The sequence below is a fragment of the Accipiter gentilis genome, chromosome 26 (genome assembly GCF_929443795.1).
Source record: "Accipiter gentilis chromosome 26, bAccGen1.1, whole genome shotgun sequence".
NCBI lineage: Eukaryota > Metazoa > Chordata > Aves > Accipitriformes > Accipitridae > Astur > Astur gentilis.
In genome coordinates, this window is record NC_064905.1 from 7779133 (window position 1) to 7801410 (window position 22278).

The window sequence follows — 22278 nt, forward strand, 5'->3', positions numbered from 1 at the left end:
ACACTTCAGGCAAACTGCTAAATTGAACACTAAGTATTTCTCAATTCAAACACCTGAAGTTAATCCTCATCCTTAGTCTTCAGAAGTTCAAATAATCCAGCAAATACACAAAGTTGACATTAACAGAGAAGACATAGCAATTTCTTTCCTTAGACTTAATATGCATTTTTGATATCTTATTTCCCCGTATTATCAATCCTCTGTAAGCTTATAATATCAGTATAAATGGCAATATAGTCAACATGCTAAGCTTTGTGTACTCTCTGCAGCACCCATATGCAGAATATTAGTAGATACAATAACAGAAACAGAGTTCCACATTTCACTTAAGTTTCAGTATTTACTTTTGTATTAAGAGAAATTCACAGGAAATGAGAGGATAAGGGAATTGCAGGTTGTATGTATTGTACAGCTCAGCTAAATAATTTCTGTAAGATTAGAAAATATACAGTCTGAGCAAGACAGACATTGGGCTTTGTTATGAAGATTTAAGCCTCGAACAAAGAACATTACATCAATTACATGATGGAATTTTAGTTTGGTTTTTATCCCTGATTTATGAAGGAAATAGACAAATTCTTTAATTTAAAATTTTTATTGTTCTAAAACTTTCTTAATTTTAGGTGCAGTTAAACAGATCCTTTCCACCCTGCCAAAATTCAAGTCTGTTCAATGTGAATGCCTGTACAGGGGGTATCCTCCCACCCAATTAAGACAAGTTCTGTTGTTATTCCCCTTCACTTAACATTGATCAATTACAACATTGGCTACAAAGATATGACAATTTAAAAGCCCAGTAAGCACAACACTCATAAAATAGACGTGTCTCTTAAAGCACTAATCTTAATCACAGTATGCAGACCTTTACATAAATGAAGTCAATTTGAGTTTGACCTGAAAAATCCTCTTCTGAAGATCAACAGCTGCAATATCTAGCCCCAGGATTTACATCAGCATGTCCTGAATATAGATACCATTAAGAATATCAAAACTAACTGTACAGTCCAATTTTCTACATTGGTTCTACATTATGTAGGCTGCAGAGGAAAAGGGTCGCTTGGCAGCATTCCTGCCATTGGTATTGAAGCAACCATAAAAAGCAAAATTAATTTAACATAAAATTGTATACATGAGATAGATGCAAAAAAAAATAACCTTCTATGAAATCAGATTTCATCTGTCATCCTTCTTCTCCAGTGCTTATTCACCCTTTTCTGAACTGAAGCTGCTCTGTAGAAATGAAGCTAAGCAGCCTCAGCATACAAAGTAAAACAGTGAACACTCTTCAGAGTTCAAGAGTGCGACGATGTTACTAGGAGTCTGGAACATCCAGACACCCGTGGCTTCTCAGTAAGAGTGTAAATAGTTTTTCTAAAAATGTAACATTTTAGACCATTTCTCTAGTACTACTACTAATCTGTAATGTATACAGCATCCAAGTTCACCTTGAACAAGTAGTCTGTTGAAGTCTTCGGTAGCACATGAATTTATTGGCGATTTATGTTATTTTTCTTAACACCAAGAAGAGATTAAATTTTGTTTTTATTACCTGCAATGGAAGAACGTTACTAAGTTTCGGTTTTTTCACTATTGCTCCCACCACATCAAGTAATTATTTGTTTGCTGAGGGGGGAAGAAGGCACTACACTCCACATAACAGGCAAGACAGAATCTCAGACCCTGGAATATACTATAAAATGAAGGTCTGGTTGAGATCTATACCCTCCCACACTCTCTCCTACACTGCTACCCTTTGTGTGCCCCTACATGCTTGCCATCCTTCCCTCCACTCTACATTCATCTGCAGGCCTTTTGCATCTTACCTTTACATCTGCAGCAGTATAAGGGCCCACCAGGTAGCAGCTAAAGAACCAGGGCTCAAACCTCTGGCTGAGCCACTTCCACCCCTACCACCCGTGCAGGAGACACGGCCTGTCACCTGACTGGCTGTAATGGGTACACTGTATGACAGAAGGAAGATTGTAGGTGATAAACAGTAGCAAAGCAAAGTTCACATCTTGCAAGATCAAGCAACCCAGCTGCTTCCCTGTAAACCACTCCTTCTCCCCTACAAACACACTTTCTGTTGTCTGACCTGACATACCACCTGCTCAGGTCAGGTTGTAAGAAACTGGGCTGGAAAGCACAACAGCAAACCATACACTGGAAGTGCGCCATTTATTCAGCCTTCCAACATCTGCTGTGAAACACACAAGAGATGCCATTCTCCTCCTTTCCCCAAATGCAGCAGACTATGCAAGACTGCCATATCTTTGGTTGAGTTTAGGAGGTATGAGGACATGGTTACATCAACATATAAGCTTACCTTCTTTAAGAGGAGTTTTTGGAGGAATGTTTTCCTTGCTATCATGCTGGAAGGCTTTGGAAGGATCAAAACGCCTAATGCCCTGAATTGCACAGAGTTGCTCCTGAAGATCTCTGTTGGTTTGCTTTTCTTTTGCTAGCAATGCACGCAGTTTTGAGACATCCTAAAGAAAACATAATACTTATAAGTTAGATTAAGAACAGGAGAAAAGCCTGCTTCATGATTTACTGAAGTAGCCCTTTTGACTAATGCTAAGCATAAAACATACACACACAAAATTATTGGTGGCATTAAAAAACAAACCATACAGTTGTAGAGAAACCAGCACCACTGTGTAATTGCTGTATAACACCACTAAGCAGTATGGTAGCTTGAAACTTTCCAGTGCTGCTTTCAGCAGCTAGTTTACAAAGTCTAGAACCTCCAAAAGAGGTAAGAAAAACCAACCAAGCTAAAAGTAGGGGTGGTTATTTGCACTGGTGATCCCTCTATGTATCATATATTCAGCTGAAACTGAAACAGATTATCTTGGTGTTTCTGAAGGCTGGTGGTTTGTTCTAATCTAGCTCTCGCAGGGAATTTAAGAACCATAGAAAGCAAGTAGTTTGCAGGACTAGTCTATAAATAGAGAAACAAACAAAGGAATCAAGCAAATGAATAACAGATTTCTAACTTTCCATTTCACAAACCTGCTTCAGGTGGGTATTGTCTTCCTTCAACTTCATAACATGCTTGATTTTTTGCTTCTGATTCTGGTGGCCAAGTAGTTTAGCATATGCATCACTTAGTTTATTCAGTTCTTCTTGGGCTGCACCGTGCTCATTTAAGAGTGCGTTCTTCTCTGCTTCAAATGCATCTAGCTGTTGCTGAAATATATATTGTATCTTTGAGAAAGCTTTAAAATAGCTTGTTATTGAACTGAAATCTATAAAGAAAGATTGGTTTGGGAAGGGGAATAGCTGGCTCAAGGGACAGCACCTTAGGAAATGGTTGCAGGATAAATGCCTTAGAATGGGAAATAGCAATGGGAAACTGCTCAAGAATAGAACTTGAATCAACTGCACAAGTCTTAAGTCAAGGTATACTAATAAACACCTACTTCATAACATACCTGAAAAGGCTTAGTTTTGTTACATAAATCTTCATATAGATTACGCCAGGTCTTTATCTCTTCTTTTAAGCTAGAGGTCACATCTTCATTTACGGTTTTCCTAAAAAGCAAGAAGAGGAGTTTCATTATGTTCATCATTAGCTTTCAGCACTTCTTCGCACTAAAACTTTGATGTGCTACAATATGCAGGTTTAGTTTGACAAAAGTCACCTTGATCTTTCCACTTCCAGTTTCCTTTTCAGATCTTCAGTTTGCTCTTCCAGTTCTTCCTGAAGTTTAGTCATTTGTGCAAGGCAAGACACTTTTGTTCTCTCTGTTTCTGCTTCTTTTAGTGCAAGCTTTGTCTGGACTTCTAAAAGCATCCTGAGGAAAATATCATCCATCCTTAATGAACCCTTAAATTTATTTTACCTTTTTACATTACTCTAAATCTGAAAACAAAAGTAACCATGATTGAAAAGCTGTTAGCAGAAGAACAGAAATAAAGGCTTGCACAAACAGTGCTATAAGAGAAGAACAGCAATGCAGAAAGCAATCAAGTTCAAGATGTACAACATTAACTTCTCCTATGAGGAAGCAAGCAGTACTTTTGAAGCAAGGAAAGACCATATGTTTCTTATTTATGGCTGTTTAATGCCAGTAGCTTTTAGAGGAAGACACTTTAGTAGTTAGACTTTACATACAGAAGTTTGCTCAAGCAGAAACTGGTCAAGACTGTTCAGTGTGGATATACTCAAGGGTTCAAAAACTCTACACCTAAAAGCATTGCCTTCCCTCTCCAAACTCAGCTGTTGGTTATATCACCCAGGTGGAGACTAAGAATTCTTTCCATGCCACACACAACCAGGAAATCAAACAGGAAATAACTCTTCAGTTGTTTTTCTTTTACCAGCTCTAACAGAAACTGGAAGGTGGGGAGGAAAGAAAGAGCAACATCTTAAGCAGCACAGATGTTTTAAAATAAGCTGGGATAAGGAGTAACTGTTCTTTGAACAATCTTAATATACTGGCTATGGGTGAACAAGACAGCAGAAGCATTACAAAACTTTACAGAAGCATTTGATAAATCAGCAAAGAGTTAAGCGTTGGGAAGATCAAAAATGCCCAATTCAGTTTGGCCAAAGCAGCATTTTAATGCAGTTGAGCAAGTAATTTATCCACATGCAACAGTTACAAGTGTTAGAGCATAGTTGTGATTTAAATCCAGCTTCAGCTTTAGAAGCTAGTTAGGAACTACATTAAAAGAAGTGGGAAAGAAAATCTTCCAGCACATACACAGAATTTTCCATAATGCAATTCGTGTACAGGCAGTTACCACAGTTGCCTAATACAGGTGATGGTACACTGGGACCTTTTAAGACCAAACTCCCCAATTTCCTCAAATAGTCAGTTACTTGCCCACAGCAAGGGACTTTCTCATGTTCTGCACAGTGAGCTGGAAGGAGAACATACACCGCTAAGCTGCTGTTACAGTCGGAGAAACACATCCTCAGCTAGTGGCCTAAGACAATTTTTCAGGTGTTACTACTTATCAGCTGCACTGTGGTGCTTCGTATTTGGCAGAGGGAGGACCTTTGTTTACCTCGCTGTGGTGTGGTAATTCATGGATGGTTAACTGGCACCTGCTTGTCAGCAGGATTTGAGGCAACACATCATTCAGAGTAGAGTGGCAAATGCCGAGCTCTGCATTAAGTATTTGTTTGTCTGCCCCTGTGGATCTTATTTGTGGAACAGTCACTGTGACTGATATTTCTGATAAAGACAATATTACAACATATTTCAGTTAAGTATTTTCCTTTTCCTATATGTTCCACTTAAAGGAAAAAGTCAAAGCAATTGATTGAACAAACCAGTTTTCTAATGCATATATAAACTTAATGAATTTGTTTGTCAATATTTTCAACCCTCTGCACTGGGAAAAGGAAGAAACTTAAGCTTACACCAAATACTGATTTTATATGGTAGCCCACCATGTTACATTCTAGTTAACAAGGCAAGCCTTAGTTGGCATTCTTTAGCTTAAGGAAAAGTTTGTCTCTCTAGTACCTTGCGCATTCTTCTTTTGCTTTGGTCTTAGTGTATTCTGCTTCCTGAAGTAGCTGAAGATTATCTTGGCCTATTTTTTTTAGGTTGGCAACTTCATCTTGCAGAGAGGTGTTCTCCAGTTTAAGACTGTGTATTTCTTCAGCTACTGTCTTCTTGTAGCTGGTATTACAATGCAAATAAGAAAAATCTTGTTATTTTAGGCAAAATACAGATTGACATGTTCAGGCCTTAAAAGATCAATACAAGCTCATGCTAACAAGTATAAGAGGTTTTATAATCTGGAGATATGGCAGTGTCCAGGCACTGATAAATCCAAAGTTTAAAAAAAAAGACAACAAAACCAAACCAAACCCCCAAAAACCCCAAGCAAAAACCCACACATTTCCATCAAGCCATAAGCAGTAACACTATGACAAATTCTGTGATACAGGTATTTTCACATTTTGGTAGATATTTTAAAACACAAAAGATCTACTATATGTAAAGCTTATTTAAAACACCAGAAGAGTTACTCTCTGCAGCTTGCATTGGCTAACATGCCAGTGGATCCTTCATGGGTGCATTGCGTACTTAACAATAACAGTATCACTTTTTAAATACTTTGACAACCTGAATATCTGAGAGGAAAGATCTGCAAGAACTGTAGGAAAACAAATCTCGATTCTGTGCAAGTTTTGAGCCTAAACAAGAAGTGTTTTTGCAAGAGATTTTAGTGCTAAGAGAACACCATCACTAGTTACAGCTCTCATTGAGATTCAAGAGCACTTGAGTATTCTAATTGGTTGCATTTTGGAAAAAGAAACAGTTTCCTGAACTAGATACCGAATACATCATTACACTTGACTAGTACTCAAAAAGCATAAATGAATTTCTTAATGCCATTAAATACTCCATCACAAAATCCTCTGCTCTAATACTGTACCAATGCTCATATATAGTGTTAAGTACCAAGGCACATGAATAAACAGCATATTTTATTGTAATCTTAGAGATAATCCCAGTCCTAAATCTTAATGAAACTTAAATACCTTTCAAAGTCAGCAACAGTCTTTCCAAGTTTACGCAATGTATTGCTATGCTCTTCTTGGATTTGCAGAACAGCATTACTGTGCATTTCATTGATTTGCTCCAACTCAGCATTCTTCCTGAAATAAAAATTCAGCATTCCACGCTGCAGATAAGTACGTCTGAACACATTACCAAATGCTGTTATCAGTTACAGAAGGCTTGCAGTGGCAGCAATAAATTGTGACAAACCAGTAACTTCTCTGACAGAACTTCTCAAGTATTAAAGCACAATCTTCATAACAGATTTAACTAAAGCATTTCCCTCTCCCCTTATTTTCCAACATAGCTATAGAATAGATTGAACACCTAATAGTAAATTTTCAATACGTGAAAGGAAGAAAAAACTTGCTTGAAAATCTTTCCTAGTCATTGCCCTCTCCAGGGCAGAAACATCCGATACAACATGCATGTAGTTGGCCCTTCACAGCAGCATCACTTTACTACAGTACTGGCGTTTCAAGCAAGTGTCAGCATATTAATTAAATATTTTTAAATTAAGACAATATAAAACTGATTCAAGTCATTTTTGATAGTGATTAGTTCTAATCACTATCAATAATCAACAACCAGGAAGAAATAAGTTTAGTTCTGTTCAGGTCTCTTTAAAACCTGAATGAGGCTCAGAAGCTTTGTTCATACTACTGATTTAACGTTTTTTTCTTTCAAAGCTTTACAATCAGAAAACTTATTTCACAAACCCTTTCAACTTTACTTCCACCTGCGCAAGCTCAAGAGCTTGAGATTTGATTTCTTGTTGCAATTGCTTCACCAACTTCTCAGCTTTCTTTTCCTTAGCATGTAATTTATTCAGCTCATTCATTGTATCATTCAGCTCCTCTTGAAGAAGTTGTCTCTCACTTGTTACCTCATCTTGAAACTCTAGTAGCTTCTGGTGCATTGACGCAGATGACTCCTGTAAGCCGAAGTACCACAGATTTTAAAACTAACAGTACTTCTCCAGACATTAAAGGCTAATTTGCAGTGTTCAAACTTTAAAGCACAAGAGTAAGGTCAAATCTACAGGAGGAACCATAACACCCATCATACCAGCTATGATTCTTAGATCTATTGGATAACACACGGTTTCTGCTGGCCAGCACCCACTTGTACATTCCACAGATTAGACCATTATTAATACAACAATCTCATGTGTAACCAAAATCAGAACCTTTAGTGCCAGTCATTGGGATTAGAGTCTATTTTTAGACTGTCTAAAAACATGTCTAAATTTATCTAAAAATTTGTCTGTATTTACCTTCTCTTGCTGCAGCTGAGAGACCATCTCCTCATGTTTCTGAAGCAGGTTTTGGTGTTCTTGTTCTTCTAAGGCAATTTTTTTTTTCAGGTCTTCTAATTCAGCACTTATACTCAGGTATTTTCCTTTGGTCTCAGACAACTCTTTCTCTGCACAGAGGAATTATCAATACAACACAAATCCCATTCTCTATATTCAAAGAGCTACAACATCTATTCTTCATAGTACTTTGATTCTAGCTTTAAAGTTAAGCTAAGTAAGGAGAAAAAAAACAAAAACACCAAAACAAACCAAAACCACAACTTTAACCCATCTGGAAACTCCTCAAAATTGGCTGCAACTTTGAAACCACTTTGAAAATTATTTTCAAACAGCAGGAATCTTTGGATCAAGCAATTTGCCTTCATCAGAACAGCAGTATGGCTGGGGAAGAACAACTAAATGATTTCCCCAAAGCTTCTTCCACATAATACTGGCACATACAAGCCAACTGGTACACAGAGAACTGACTACCAGTCTCAGGCTGCAGAGTTGCTAGTTTGGGGGGAGAAGGGGGAAAAAGGTGAAGAAGGATTCCTAGGCACATTCACAATACCTCAGTGAACTTGCGCACAAGCTGCTAACAGTGAATTGAGACAGTATCATACTTCTTCTCAATGAAGAGTAAGGAACAAGTAATTTGTGTTCACCTTTTAGATTAAAGCTATTCCCACTACGTAAACAATTTTCATCCTATACTATTTACCTTAGTAACCCTCTATGGCAATACAAATTTAGACTTAACAGATGTCAGATTCAAGGTGGTTTCCATACTGTTAGAAATATTGCCTAGCTGTTTTCAGCTGGAGCTCAGAGACATGACTTTCAACTCGGAACAAAGCTGTCAATTGACTTTTTAGAACTAACCTATTTGAGGTGCTTTAAGACACAGTAGTGATCCCCCCATATGGGAACAGCATACAAGTACTAACAATTACCTTTTTCTTGTTGAAGCAATTGACACCTTTCATTAAGTTCTTTTATCAGTTTAAGTGATTCTTCCTCTTTTGTTTTGAGAGTACCCCTTAGGAGCTCAATATCTTGGTCTCTCTTCATCAGTGTCTCTTCCATCTGGGCAATATCTAGTTTGTATTTCTCAGCTGTTTCTGCAACACTACTGTAGGAGAAAATTCAGGTATTGTTACCACTAAATTTTGTTTGTAAGCTTACACTTCAGCACAAAGGAAAAATGCTTAGGACTGTTGGTTTCCAACAGGAAAACTGCCTTTACCTAATTTCCCAGACACAAGTTTTTGCACATTAAGGCATGTTAATTAAAATTAATAGCAATTTATTTCAACATTATTTTTTTAAAAAAGAAACATACACAATCACACAAATAATATATAAAGGTTTGATTAAAACAGAATTAGTCAGTATAACTGATTTACAGATGACTGCTACATCCAGGTTTTTTTTACAAAGCTGAGTTTTCACAGAAAAGCATACACATTAATAAACCAGATTTTACAAGAATAAGCAGGATATTAAGATACATAGCCAGTTGATGAGGTATCTCAATGAGTAAATTGACAGTGGGGGTGCGCAAAGAGTGAACGAGTTAAAATTAAATACTGTTGTATTTTCACCATGTTCTGAGCTAGGGACACATTACTGTGAAGACCGGTTAGAGTTTCAGTCAGTTACAAAACACTGGATTAGTAATTTTTAGAATCAGACTGATGCTCATACATACATAATTCATCGCAGCTCTTAAAGACAAGTTGGAGTATTGGAAAGTTCACTGGAAGCCAAGATTGTGTGGGTTTTTGCCCTACTGTGCATTGTTTTACAAGCAAGGGCTAAAAGACATTACTGACAGTACCTTAGAGAAAAAAGATTTAGCTTGATTTATGTACAAGTAACTCAGGCTAAAAACATGATTTCAGGACCCTGATACAAAGCTCTTCCAGTAGTATTGCTTAGCCTGGAAAAGCACAGAGACATTTAGACAGATAATTAAAATAATACCTTATGACTCCTTTCCATTGTGTGGAAAAATACCTGATTTCTTTTCCCCCTCTATTTTAATACTGTTAAACAGAATTGTTGCCAAGGTACTACTTCACCAGTCATAAACGAGGCTTAGTTTTACTGGCTTTTAATTTACCCAGTCCAACTCAAGAACAATTTGTTGTTACCTGAGCTCTGTGATATATTCCAGGAGTTTTTCAGTGTCAGACTTTTCTTCAACTTTCTCTCTCTCAGTAGCAGACCTAAACCCAGGAGGTTTTCATGATGGATATATTTAAACAAATTCAGAGCTACTTGTAAGCTGTTTGTTTACAGATAAGCAAGTAGAAATAAACCATTGAATCACGACTTAGGAGTAGTAAAGATGCTGAGCCATATTCTGCCACAAGCAAGAATGCTAGAACAGCTGCATTAGCTAAACAAATTATCATTTCCTCCCTTTCTGAATTGTACTACCTGCATTATTACCTTTGTGTATTTTAATTCTAACATAAATATAGAAATTTCTACTCGTATTTGAGTACTTGGATGTTAAGTAAATGCAGAAAGCTTAAGAAGGATACTGCAGTGCAAAATTGGCATAATATACCTTATAAGTTCATCCTCCTTAGATTACCATCCTCAGAAATAGCCTATATGGTAGTGCACTGTTCCTGTGCAGCAAATGACATTATTTGGGCAGAATAGAAAGCATTGATTTAGAACTCTCTCTTCTGCTTCTTTCTACAGCTGCTTAAGCCAAAACACTTGGTAGTCGCCTTTCTTCAGAGAATCTGGCTGCTATGAAGCAACTTTGAAGGCACCACAACTCTTCAATACACTTAGCTGGAGAATACACACACGTCCATCAAATTTGTGTCAAATGCCTGGCTACTGAATTAGGATCTCAACTCCTGGCCCAACACTTTTTCATTCTTGCTTATTCCTAACTTACTAGTCTAAAGGGCCAGACACCAAGGTATCCAATCTACACGAATGTCTTGGTCCAAGATGAACAACAATTCTTTTCTCAAGATAAATCTTCCCTCCCCACTCCATACCAATGAAAACTCTACCTACACCATGCTGGAAGACAAAGGGTTGAGATGATACATTTTTTTGGAAAAAGGTTAGATACACACAGCAGTTCCTAAAACTTCATTCCATCAAATTTATTCCAGGCTACAAATGCTAATTATTTCTGTTCCTTCTTAGTAGGGAGACCACCAGTATTTTCCCTAAACTACATGCCTACCATAAGGTGTAAGCATGTAAGCACAGCTAGATGATATAATACCATCTAAGTCAATTCCCTTCCTTACTACTTACAGTTTTTCTTCTAACTGTGCTACTTTTCCTTTTGAATGCTCTAGATTCCTTTGCACTTCCTGCAACTTCACTTCCATGTCTTCCTGCTTTGCAAATGCAATCTTAAAAAAAACAAAAAACAAACAAATATTACCACCAAAATGAGATTTAGTAAAAAAAAAAGAAATCTATCATCTAAGAGACAGTGGTAAACTGAAATTAATTTGTAACTACAATTTAATGATAGTGCTTACTACTACACTAAATGTGATTCCAAGTACCCCTCTGTAAATATATTAGCCATTTCTTAAAACCACCACCACCACAATCCAAAAACTGCAAACATGCAGAAGAGTTTCAAACTATACCTAGGACCACTAGTTTTCAAAGAAATTAAGTCTGACCAACAGATTAATATTGTAACAGAGGTATTTCTAGGCTTCCTTACTTTAACTCAGATTTACTCTGTGCATCAACAGCAAAATCAAGAACATTCATTGTTTGATCTTTCTCTATTTTCACTCTACAGAAAGTAGAAGAAATTACTGAGTTGAGGACAGAAAAAAAACACATAATCTGCAGTTCTGTGGTAAGCCCTTCATTGTCTGTTCCTGAACAGCTCAGAATTACTATCCTGTACAGTGCAAGTGGTCATACCTTTTCCTTAGCATCCCTCTTGTTTCTGAGCTTCATTAACTCCATGCATAGGCTGCTCATTTTCTTCTGCATGCCATCTTCAGACAGCTTGTTAGAGATGAATATAAAACCACTAAGCATAACTCCTTCAAATGAATTACTTTTCACACTCTTTAAAAGTGTCCCCCTCCCACCCACAACACTTATCTCTACCCATCCTTGAGATGGATGTTAGCAAGTCCCGCTCTCTCTTTAGACAGAGGCACACAAGATCACAAACCAGACATGCTCTATCCCCGTGCCAGTGAAGGGGCACAGGGAACAAGAAAACAGATGCTGATCAGCAACTAGAGTTTGTTCTTGCCCAGGGAGCTTAACAACAGCAAAGGAAAAGCAAAGATGCACTTATCTGTCTGAATACCTTTGACTTGAGAAGTTCATTGGTTCTCGTTAGTTCCAGAAGCTGTTTTTTTAGGCATGCAACATTTGCCAAAAGAGATGTTTTCTCCTGAACTGCAGCACTCAGCTTTGCTTCAATCTTAACAAAATCCTCATCCAGAGCCTGAAGTTTTTTATCCTGCTCTCCACGCTCTCTCACTAATGCACGAATCTAAAACAAAAGAGGTATTTTCTTAATTTCCTATTATTCTTCTTAGATTACATCATTAATTTATACCTGTGGTTTTCTTGGAGAGGCTAAGTATCCAAACTGTATTAACCTTCATTGAGAATACATATCTTCAACTTTGTCATTCACAGGAAAGGAGGTAACAGAATCACCACAATTCTCTCTTATGACACACCACAGATTTACAGTCCTAGCATTGCATCTGACTTATTTTATGCTATTGAGCCACTACAACATGGTCAAGTTAGAAAAGTCTTAGCTTCAACTTGCAACAGAAGCCAACTCTCTCTCATTTTTGGCTGTGGAACAGAAAAACAGAATGCGACATTTGAGACACGAGGCAGAGATTAGTACACGAAGTGTACTGATAAGGTAAAGCTAGCTGCCTCTTAAACTTTAAAATTATGTTAATTACTAAGCAAAAATCCCAGCAAACAGTTGCTAAATAAAACAGAACCTTTTTGAGGCAGAGAACATAGGACTTGGTTCTTTAAAAAAAAAAAAAAAAAAAGACTGGCTGCTTAGCTGCTCACAATCAACAGGAATTAATGTAACTCCATTAACAAACGCAGTGCTTTCTACATACCATAACATTTGATAATCGCTGCTCTGCACAGAGCTGTTTGCAAACTACTTGTATACTATGTTATGCAAAGGAGGCTAATTTTACCAGCTTATTTTTTATTACAGTAAGTGGGAAAAACATTACAGGACTCCACTCGCATAATGTGTTCGTACCTCCTTCTCCAGTGTCTTCTGTTTCTTTTTCTCTTTCATAAGGATAAGATCTTTCTTAGGCTTCAGAGTCCCATGAGCTGGCTTTGAAAACAGATGTATTAAAAAATTTAAACTGATCTCTAGCTGCATACTAGTTTAACAACACAGTTAAATATAGGAGTGGATGCCTTCATCTAGACAATACATTAAAGATACACACACACAAAATAAAAAGCAAACATCTCTCTCCCACACATAGGGCAGACAAGTATCAGACTAGAGTGGGTTTTACTATTGTACATTCTCATAAGCATTACTCTGAATGGACAGCACACAATCACCGTGACAGGAAGGAGATTAAGAAAGTTTGAGATATTAGTACCCCCTAAACTCCATAAAAACTACTTTAATCTCTTAACCACAGGTTGGTTTGCAGAATTTCATCCTACATCATGAGTACTAGTAAACAAAACTAGTAAGTCAGAGTTATCATTTTTCAACTTGTTAAGCTATGCATCTTCAAATCCACATCCTTGCACATTGCACTGAGAACCTGTTTATACAGTATCATCCCCTCTTTCTTTCTTTTATGACTAGGTTTCTGCTCCACCCTGTCCACCTGCCCTGTATGAAAACAGAAACAGGGTCTTCTTAAAAAGAAGCAGACACAGTGTATTTACGTGGTGAGCAAGAGGCAAAAAACCCCAGTATTGTAACACCAAAGATTACAAGCCACTCTGTAGTCCCAAGTAATCATCATGTGATTCCCAAAGACGCTGCAATTTCATTTTTCCTTCTTAGTTACTAAGGAATACAGGCATAATACTGTGTTTCATGGTTTGCTCAGGTAGGTTAATAGTAACTGTGTAAAGGGGCAACATGATTTAACTAGTCACAGTGTGGTTTAGCTGGAATTTAACAGTGCTACAGACACTACAAAAGTCTTACTGTTGATCCGAGAGATGTGAGCCTCCTTCCAATTAGAGGGGTCGGTGCACTCTTTTCACTGTTCAGATTTACCTCACCTGCAGAAGGATGCAGAACAGAATGGTGAAGGAAAAGGGTGTGCATGCACACAGTGAGGGAAATTTAACCAAACTAGACAAGGTTAATTAACTTTTTATACAAAAGACAGAAAGCCACCTGATTATTAAGACTATGCACTTCACCACCTAACGCCAGCTGTTTTCTTACTGCCAACAAGCAGCCCAATATTAGTCATCTGGGGACTTGACAGAGTTTAGAAAGAGACTACCCGATGACAGCCAGCTTTGAGAATTCAGCTTCTGCCAAGTTTTCCCCCCACCTTCCAGATCCATGCTGTCAGTTTTCAACTGAGGGATGCTTTATATCTGAAAAACCCATCAAAATATCACTAAAGCCAAGGTTAAGGAAGTAGTTAAATAATTTATTTCATCTCCAGAGGTCCCCCTAATTAACAGAAGTCATATAAAGCTATTTTTGGAAGATTCAGTTAGATGTGTTTTTACAGTTGCTGTCCTCTTGACCTAGAAGGTAGGCAGTGAGTCCCTTCAACATAAAATAATTTCTAAACAAGAACAGAGAAGCAATAGCATGTAAGCACTAACACTTGTAGCATTCAAAGATATTATACCATTGTGTTCTGTGCAACTTCTATGACTACTTACCCTTCTGTTTCCTAACCCGTTGACATGTTTCAGAGAACAGAGAACTTTTCAGTGCACCTGAAGATTTAGCATCATAGGATCCTTGCAGTGGGGTACAAACTAGAAATGAGATTTTCAGAACAGCAGAGAACTATTAAGGTAAATGATAGGGTTTTCAACTTCAATGAGTTGAGGCTTGTAACACATTTAAGTTAAATCCGCTTAAAAAAAGAAAAAAACCCAACCAACAACTGGAGTTTCAGTTCTCCTCATCCTCCCCACAGACATGAAAATTATACAGCGCACATGGTAGGGGAAAGGGTTGATTTATTACACATTAATAAAATTAGAAACTGTGATTTACATATACAATATTGCAAGGCATCTTACTAGTGATAGCAGTGCATTAACTTCCATAAAGAAAAAACGCAAACGGTGGGAAGATCTTAATGGCAATTGGTGAAAAAGGCAGCCTAAAGCGTTAAAGGATAAAAAGCAAACTTAACTGGGTTTTTTTTTTAAAACATCTTCTTCCAGTTTAGAAGACACTACTTAGATGTTGTTAAATGCCAAACTTTTCCTCCAAAGAACTAAGTTACTTAAACTTTTATTTAAAAAAAAAACCTAAAAGTTCTTCTAAAAAAATAAACATTTTTAAAGGGAAACAGCAGACAGAAACAAGATGGCTACAAATTCTTCATGCAATTATCGTTATAGTCGGGTGGTCTCAAGCCCAGTAAACGCTTACCTACTTGCTTCAGCTTTCTGCAAATAAGAGCAGCTTCATTTAATATGAGAACAGGCAACGGTAGCAGAGAGGTATTCAGCTACAGCCAAAAACTCATTGTGAGAAACTTTTGCATTAGAAAATGCTCCCAGCAGCAGTACTTCAGTTGTGACTAGCTCTGTAGGTTTCTCTTGTAGTTTTGTATCAGAAGGCTAGCAAATCCTGGTTTGTCACTGTTTTATTTACTACGTACATATATATGCGTGTTCGCTGCTGTATTTAGTAGCCCTTTACCTACGACCAGGATTCGACCTGTGGTTGGAATTTTTTTTCCTCAGAAGAAGACTCCTACAAGGGCTTGGACAAGGGGCTCTCAGATACACCGTTACAGGCAGCCGCCCACACAGGGAGAGCAGAGGCAGAAGGACTGGGACACGCGGAGGTAACCGCAGCCGGTGCTCCTTCCCCCGGCGCTACCACGAAGGACCCGGGGTCCCTCCCCGCCCCCGGAGGACCGCCGCGCACGTACCGGAGCTCTCGTTGAAGCGCCGGAGCGGCGCCCTGGAGAAGGCCATGGCGGCGGACGGAGCCCGGCCCGGCACAGCGCGGCCCTCTCGGCGTTCAAAGGGACCAACGGCCACCGGCGCGCGCCCCGGCGAGCCAATCACCTCCTCCCGTTCCGAGGCTGGCTCAGCCAGTCAGCGCCGCTGGCACAGAGCACGCGCACCGCCGCTTCGGCGAGATGCCGGCGGGTGGGAGGAGGGTGATGGCAGGGCTGTGCGCATGCGCGGGGCGGGCTAGTCGCCTCCGGGCCCGGGCTGCCAGGTGCGGGGCCGCCGTCTCCCATGTCGGCCCCGTTCGAGGAGCGGAGCGGGGTGGTGCCCTGCGGGACGCCCTGGGGCCGCTGGTATCAGACCCTGGAGGAGGTGTTCATCGAGGTGCGGGTGCCGCCGGGCACCCGGGCTAAGGACGTCCGCTGCAGCCTGCAGAGCCGGCACATCGCCCTCTCCGTGCGGGGCCAGGAGGTGCTGCAGGTAGCGGGGGAGGGGGGGGCGGCCTGGGGGGGCGGCGCGCTGTGAGGGGGCCGGGGCCGGGGCCGGGGATGGGGGGGGTGGAGGGCAGCCCGGGGGTTGCCGCGCTGTGAGGGGGACGGGGATGGGGGGAGGCGGCCCGGGGGAGCGCCGCTGCGTCCCGAGGAGATTGGAATACCTCTCCGCCGTGTTGCGCTCTTTCTCCTTCTTCTGTAAATATCTGGATTTTGCTAAATTAAACGTGAAACTCGCCCGAAACGGTTCTGTCCAGCTGGACGATCTTTAAAAGACAATGGGAAAAACAGAGGCGACGCGTTCAGGTGGATTCGCATTCCTCTTTTGCAGTGACTTGGCGGTGTTGAAGTGCATGGCTTCGCTCACCGCTGAAAGCCAAAAAAAAACAGATCAAAAGCAGATTTACTTTCACATTGGTAGCGAACAATTCTTCGTAGCGTAACATGTATACATTGTGCCATAGCTGTACGTTACCCTTGGCAGAGACCCTGGCATTTTCATGGCAAGTCTGTTAAAAATGGCATTACCCTCTGAGAAACACAAGCCCTTTCAGTGAATTGATGTAGTGGAACAGAGACAGGTATTTTTACTGTATTAAATGTTTCATTAAAAAAAAAAAAGTTGTGTTACAAAAAATAATTCTTTGATAGTCTGTGTGCAAGTCTGTACTTGGAGGGCCAGATCACCCTGTTCATTTTCAGTAGAAAACAAGACAGTAAGTCAGGAGTAAAACTTCACAAGTCAATATGAACTGGATTCTGAACAGGTTTTCCTGGTTTGTAATATTGTACATGTCTTTTGCAGGGTAAACTTTTTGACTCCACAATAACTGATGAAGGAACATGGACGTTAGGTAATAACCTACATCTGAAATGACATTATGAGGGCAGTAGAACGTCTAAAAGTATGCTGCAGACGAGCTTACCTCCTTCTTTTAATGGGAAGGATTACTTGCTTCCCTGTACGTAGCTTTGTAAAAAAGACAATCATTATTGCCAGATTAAGGAACTGAGGTAGTACAAAAGCCCTTGAGATTAAAATTAACGGAAAAAATGCTGTGTCTTGGAAGGTAGTATTCAATGGATTACAAACACTTCTGTATAGCGAGAAGCTTTTTGCACACCCTTGTTAAAGCTAGACAGTTATGGTACAGTTATGTGGTCTGTGCCATACTGTTGCTTTTCTTGTTTTTTCTTCTCTTATGCATTATTTTAGGGGGATAGGTGACATCATAACATTATATTTTTGGGATGTGTGACAAAACCTACAGTCCAAGAGAATCAAAAGTAAATCTAAAAATCACACTGAGATACCTACAGATAATGAGCAAAAAAAGCTTCTCTGACCATTACATCATAAATATTGTGAAGTGTTGAGAATATTTTGGGTTTTGGCAATCATATTCATGGACAGTGTCTCTCACTTAATGTTTTCCTATGATGGATTTTGGTTTCCATTCAATATTTATTCTAAATATTGAGTAATAATTTAATAAGTTAAACATGAAAACTAGAAATGTAAACAAACGTTGTGAAGTGAAGACTACTCTTTTCCAGTATGTGAATAATCTTCAAAGTGCACTTTATGATGCTGTATTTATTCAATTAACTAGAACTAAAAATCCTACATATTAACTTTGAAACGTACTTCCAATATATTGTCTATAGGCATACTGTCTGTGTTTAAATAAATTGATTATACCTCCATATGTTGCTAAAACTTAATGCTGGCTTTTGTTGGTAATAACTCTCTGTAAAGCCTTACCTCAAATCCTTCATTATTGCCTTAGCTGAGAGGTATATGTTAATAGATTAAACATTTTCTCTGTTGTGAACCTCTCTAAAAGGTTAGTTTATGTTTGTAGTAGAGGTACTTATGAACTGTGTTTTAATCCCTGAAAACAGCTTCAGCATTTTACAGGCCAGAACGGGGAGAGGTGGCTGTATAGGCTATCTTTGCTTCAGCCCTTCTGCTTTTTGTTAATGTTTGTTTATTTACCAATAACCCTGTTGGCACTGGCGTTAAGAATTTAAATTACTTTGCCAAAAAAATGCTTGTTAAGGGTGAATTCAACAAAACAACAAAAAAGACTAGCAGATAGGACTGAGTTTTAATGGTTGTTTTATGTGTCTGTTTTCCTTCAACAGAAGACAGGAAGCTGATTCGAATTGTTCTAATGAAGACAAATCGAGATGCTGGAAATTGTTGGACATCTCTGTTAGAAGATGAATATGCTGCTGATCCTTGGGTGCAGGACCAGATGCAGAGGAAACTTACACTGGAGCGATTCCAAAGAGAGGCAAGTTAAAGGACCATAATTATTCCTTGTATTTCGTGTTTGCACACAGAGGTTACAGCCATGAAAGCTGAGCAAAATTGTTCTGCTGTCCAGTCCCATGGAAACATATGCTGTAGTTCAATATATACAGAATGCTTATGAGGCTTTATCAGTGTACTTTCAAGAGGTTATTCTGTCTGTAGTCTGTCTGAAGGTTTTGTAAAAATTCAAGATGAGTTGGGGTGGGTACTGCTGGTTTAGGGTTTGTTGCATATTAACAACTTTTCACTTAAATTAGGCTACACACAATTTCTCTTACTATCTGGAATTATGACACACCCATATTTACAACAAAATTCTAACATCAAGTTCTATTGAATATGTTTTGTTTATAATATCAGATGATGTAGAGTAGTTGGCTGGAAAATATTTTCCTTGCCCTTTTAATAAAATTGCTTAAATTGTTTTGGTACACCTTTAGCACACAACTATTTCTATGCATGTCTGCAGAGTTGTAGAATTACAACTTAACAGCTGAATCAGCACACTACATACTGCAACAAAGAACGTCATTTTTATGAAACTTGTTATCCAGCATGGCAGGTACTTATATTTTCAAATAGTGATTTCAAGGGACACCAGAAATTGTTCTTAAACTTTCCTTGCTATTTCTTTAGTGGGAGATCTAACTGCTTGCCAAATTGAGAACAGCATTACAAAATCACTTCAGCAGTAGGCAACCAAACTATGATAATTCAAGGGTTATTTGTTGATGCATTTTCCAAGAATCCCAGTGCCATGACAAATGGATGACAAGTTGAACATTACACGTCCTTGTTACATTGGCAGAATATTAACAGAAACAGTTTTGGACTTTTTGTTTGTTGTTTGTTTGTTTTTAAACATTTTTATTATGAATAAACTATCTATTAAACTTTTCTCTTACCTCCATCAGAACCCTGGATTTGACTTCAGTGGGGCAGAAATTTCTGGAAACTACAGCAAAGGAGGACCAGACTTTTCTAGTCTTGAAAAGTAAACTGTTTTTATATGTGTTCCTTGAGAGGAATTGCACATTACACTCAAAGTCTAGAATCATGTAACTGGTGAAGACTTCAGTGATCTCTTCAACGGATTGTCATCAAATAATTACTTCAGTGAAGAGAAAGAAGATCTCTTCCAGTAGAATGAAGACAAATTGTTAACAGCTGATTTATAAGCTGTGATAACTTTCTAATACTAAGGGACAAACTATAGAGAAAGGTGTACACAAAAAACTAACATCTTTAAGCAGAATGTTGGGTTTGTTTCGGGTTTTTTTTAGAAACACCATAGTAAACTACTTGGTTACAAACACACCACTTGTCTTTATGCAAGAGCGTCTTATTCACTGTTGAAGAACAGATGTTATATGCAAGATACTTAATATTTTCTCTTAACTTGTAACAGGAAGGATATTAGGATGGCTACAGTTACAATTTCCCTCTGTAGCAGCCATCTGAGAGCTCATATATATCCTTCTAAAAAAGTGATTTAAAAAAAGAAACTACTGCATCTTGCCTCAAATAAGTTTTTGCAATCCACTGTGCTGTCAAATATAGCACTAATGATTAATGCTTGCTACCAGGTAAACCATACTAGAAAACTGAAAGATCAGGTGAAAGTCTGGATATAAATAATTTTATGTGTTAATGTAATAAAGCCTTTCAGTATACATATTTAAGATTTTGAAAGTAAGAGAATATAATGACTTTTGGAAGAATTAGGAAGTCTATAAGTAGGAAATGGTATGTTGCATCTATTCATTACCAACATATAGCACAAGTTGTTGATAGTGCATCTACAAAGCTGTGGATTTTTGTAGATACAGTTTTCAATTTAATAGCCACATTTTAAACTTAGCTATTGCATGATATAATATTTTGCATGTGCTAATTATGTATCAGGAATTTTCTATTCCTGGTTAAGGATGCAGCTGAGAAGCACTCTAACCACAGCATTATACAGGATGAAGCCTGTGTCAAACAGACTAACAGAGTAAGAAAACATGATTGCCAAATCCTATTGTATTCTGAACACTGAAACTACTGCCTAGACTTAAGTCCTAAACAGAAGTCTCACTGGAGATAAAGTGCCAGCAGCTGTCCATCAAACTGCTGAACCTTATTTCTAAAATTGTATCATTATTTCAGTTAACATATGGCAAGAATAAAGCAATAGTTGAGGAAGAATGCTTTCACTGTAATTATAGCCACTGCTTTCTTGTTGTGCAAGCAAGCAGTAATACTCCTGAAATAATCAATCAAGTGTGTTCTTCCTACCTATTTCATCTTTACAGAATGTAAAGTAAGTCCCTATACTGTGCTCGGGTTTTAAAGAACTTGCCTTACTATACAAAGGAAAGTAGTGTGGTATCACATGCTGATTTATAGCTATGAAGTTTTGTGTCTTTACCATGATCCTAGAAGGTGGGTGGTATAGTTAAGAAATGAACAAGACTGCTGCAAAAGTAACTGAAGACAGAGGGAAGACAGAAAACAGTTAATGTTGCATCAAAATGCTGAAGTACTATCCAGTGAAAGTATTTTTTGTTACAGCAGTTGGTTTGCACAGGATAGTTTTGTAGGTCTTTTGCTTATAGCAGAAGTTTAGAATGGCATCTGACACTTTGGTGCATGAATTTACATTTACTATATGCACTTTCAAAGCTAAACTTTATTCCCCTACTTCCTGCTTTAGGAAGTAGCACGAGAGTCATCCTACAGCTAAGTCCAACGATGTGAAAGAAAGAGGACAACTGTGATGTATTCGGCATCACGGCCCTGAATTATTTTAAGAGGAAAGGTTTGAACTACTTGGTTAGCTACTTCTATCATCTACTCTAAGTTACAGACCTCCAGTTTTTGAAGAATCTAGATGAAAATAAAAAGATATTGATGCTATGACTTTCTTCAATTAGTATCTATTCAGTTCTTAGTCTGTATTTCAACAAATGGTGGTCTGTGTTCCATCTCACAACAGTCTCACTGGGATTCAATGCCTTGCTTAGACAGTAACAACTATTTGACAGATGCATAAATTGGGGTATCTGATATAGTATCAAGAGCAACCCACTCTATAGGAAATAATCCTCTGCAATTATTCAGAGTGCTAACTCTGCTATGTAAATGAGTGGAGGACAGTCTGCTGGCATTTTTTCATGTATCTGGTTCAAGATCAGCTTAGAGTGATGCCACAGCATTGAAATGTATAGTTAAACTTATACCTAGTCAAACAGGATGCTCAGTTTAGTGCAAAATCTCAAATCTTGGGATTAGAAATCTGAGTGGCAGATTTTCTTAAACAAGCATAATCCATGTTTTACTGCAATGTATAGAAACAGGTGATATGTACTGTTAGATAAATAATGGAAGAGGATTGAAGTCAAATTTGAACAGTCTAAGCTACTTAAGTCAGTCTTTTCAATCTTGACACTTTTGCATCTCGAAGGATTTAGAGTAATAGTGGGTAAA

General features: G+C 38.4%; 2 protein-coding genes across 9 annotated transcripts; one reads left to right on the plus strand and one right to left on the minus strand.

Moving 5' to 3' along the window:
* Positions 1–16085, minus strand: HMMR (hyaluronan mediated motility receptor). 7 transcript variants are annotated; one of them, XR_007509649.1, is made up of 19 exons: positions 15972–16081; positions 14737–14835; positions 14036–14112; positions 13109–13189; positions 12164–12352; positions 11764–11850; positions 11128–11228; positions 9987–10061; positions 8784–8962; positions 7807–7955; positions 7250–7464; positions 6512–6628; positions 5484–5642; positions 3648–3800; positions 3438–3537; positions 3016–3192; positions 2327–2489; positions 1824–1961; positions 1–1549 (listed from the first exon to the last, which is right to left on the minus strand). XR_007509649.1 is itself a non-coding variant. In XM_049829114.1 (19 exons), the coding sequence occupies exons 5-19, from the start codon at positions 13145–13147 to the stop codon at positions 1936–1938; spliced, it is 1929 nt and encodes a 642-aa protein (XP_049685071.1). In that variant the 5' UTR covers positions 13148–13189; positions 14036–14112; positions 14737–14835; positions 15464–15542; positions 15972–16017; the 3' UTR covers positions 1557–1935. The 7 variants fall into 7 exon arrangements, 6 of the variants coding, with proteins under 6 accessions (XP_049685069.1, XP_049685071.1, XP_049685068.1 ...); XM_049829114.1 differs by lacking the exon at positions 1–1549 and adding an exon at positions 15464–15542 and having other exon boundaries at positions 1557–1961; positions 15972–16017; XM_049829112.1 differs by lacking the exon at positions 1824–1961 and having other exon boundaries at positions 2–1549.
* Positions 16086–16212: 127 nt separating this feature from the next.
* On the plus strand, positions 16213–20062 carry NUDCD2 (NudC domain containing 2). Of its 2 annotated transcripts, none has more exons than XM_049829120.1 (4): positions 16213–16476; positions 17293–17341; positions 18636–18787; positions 19722–20062. In XM_049829120.1, the coding sequence occupies exons 1-4, from the start codon at positions 16288–16290 to the stop codon at positions 19803–19805; spliced, it is 474 nt and encodes a 157-aa protein (XP_049685077.1). In that variant the 5' UTR covers positions 16213–16287; the 3' UTR covers positions 19806–20062. The 2 variants fall into 2 exon arrangements, with proteins under 2 accessions (XP_049685077.1, XP_049685078.1); XM_049829121.1 differs by having other exon boundaries at positions 16213–16467.
* The last annotated feature ends 2216 nt before the right edge of the window (positions 20063–22278 follow it).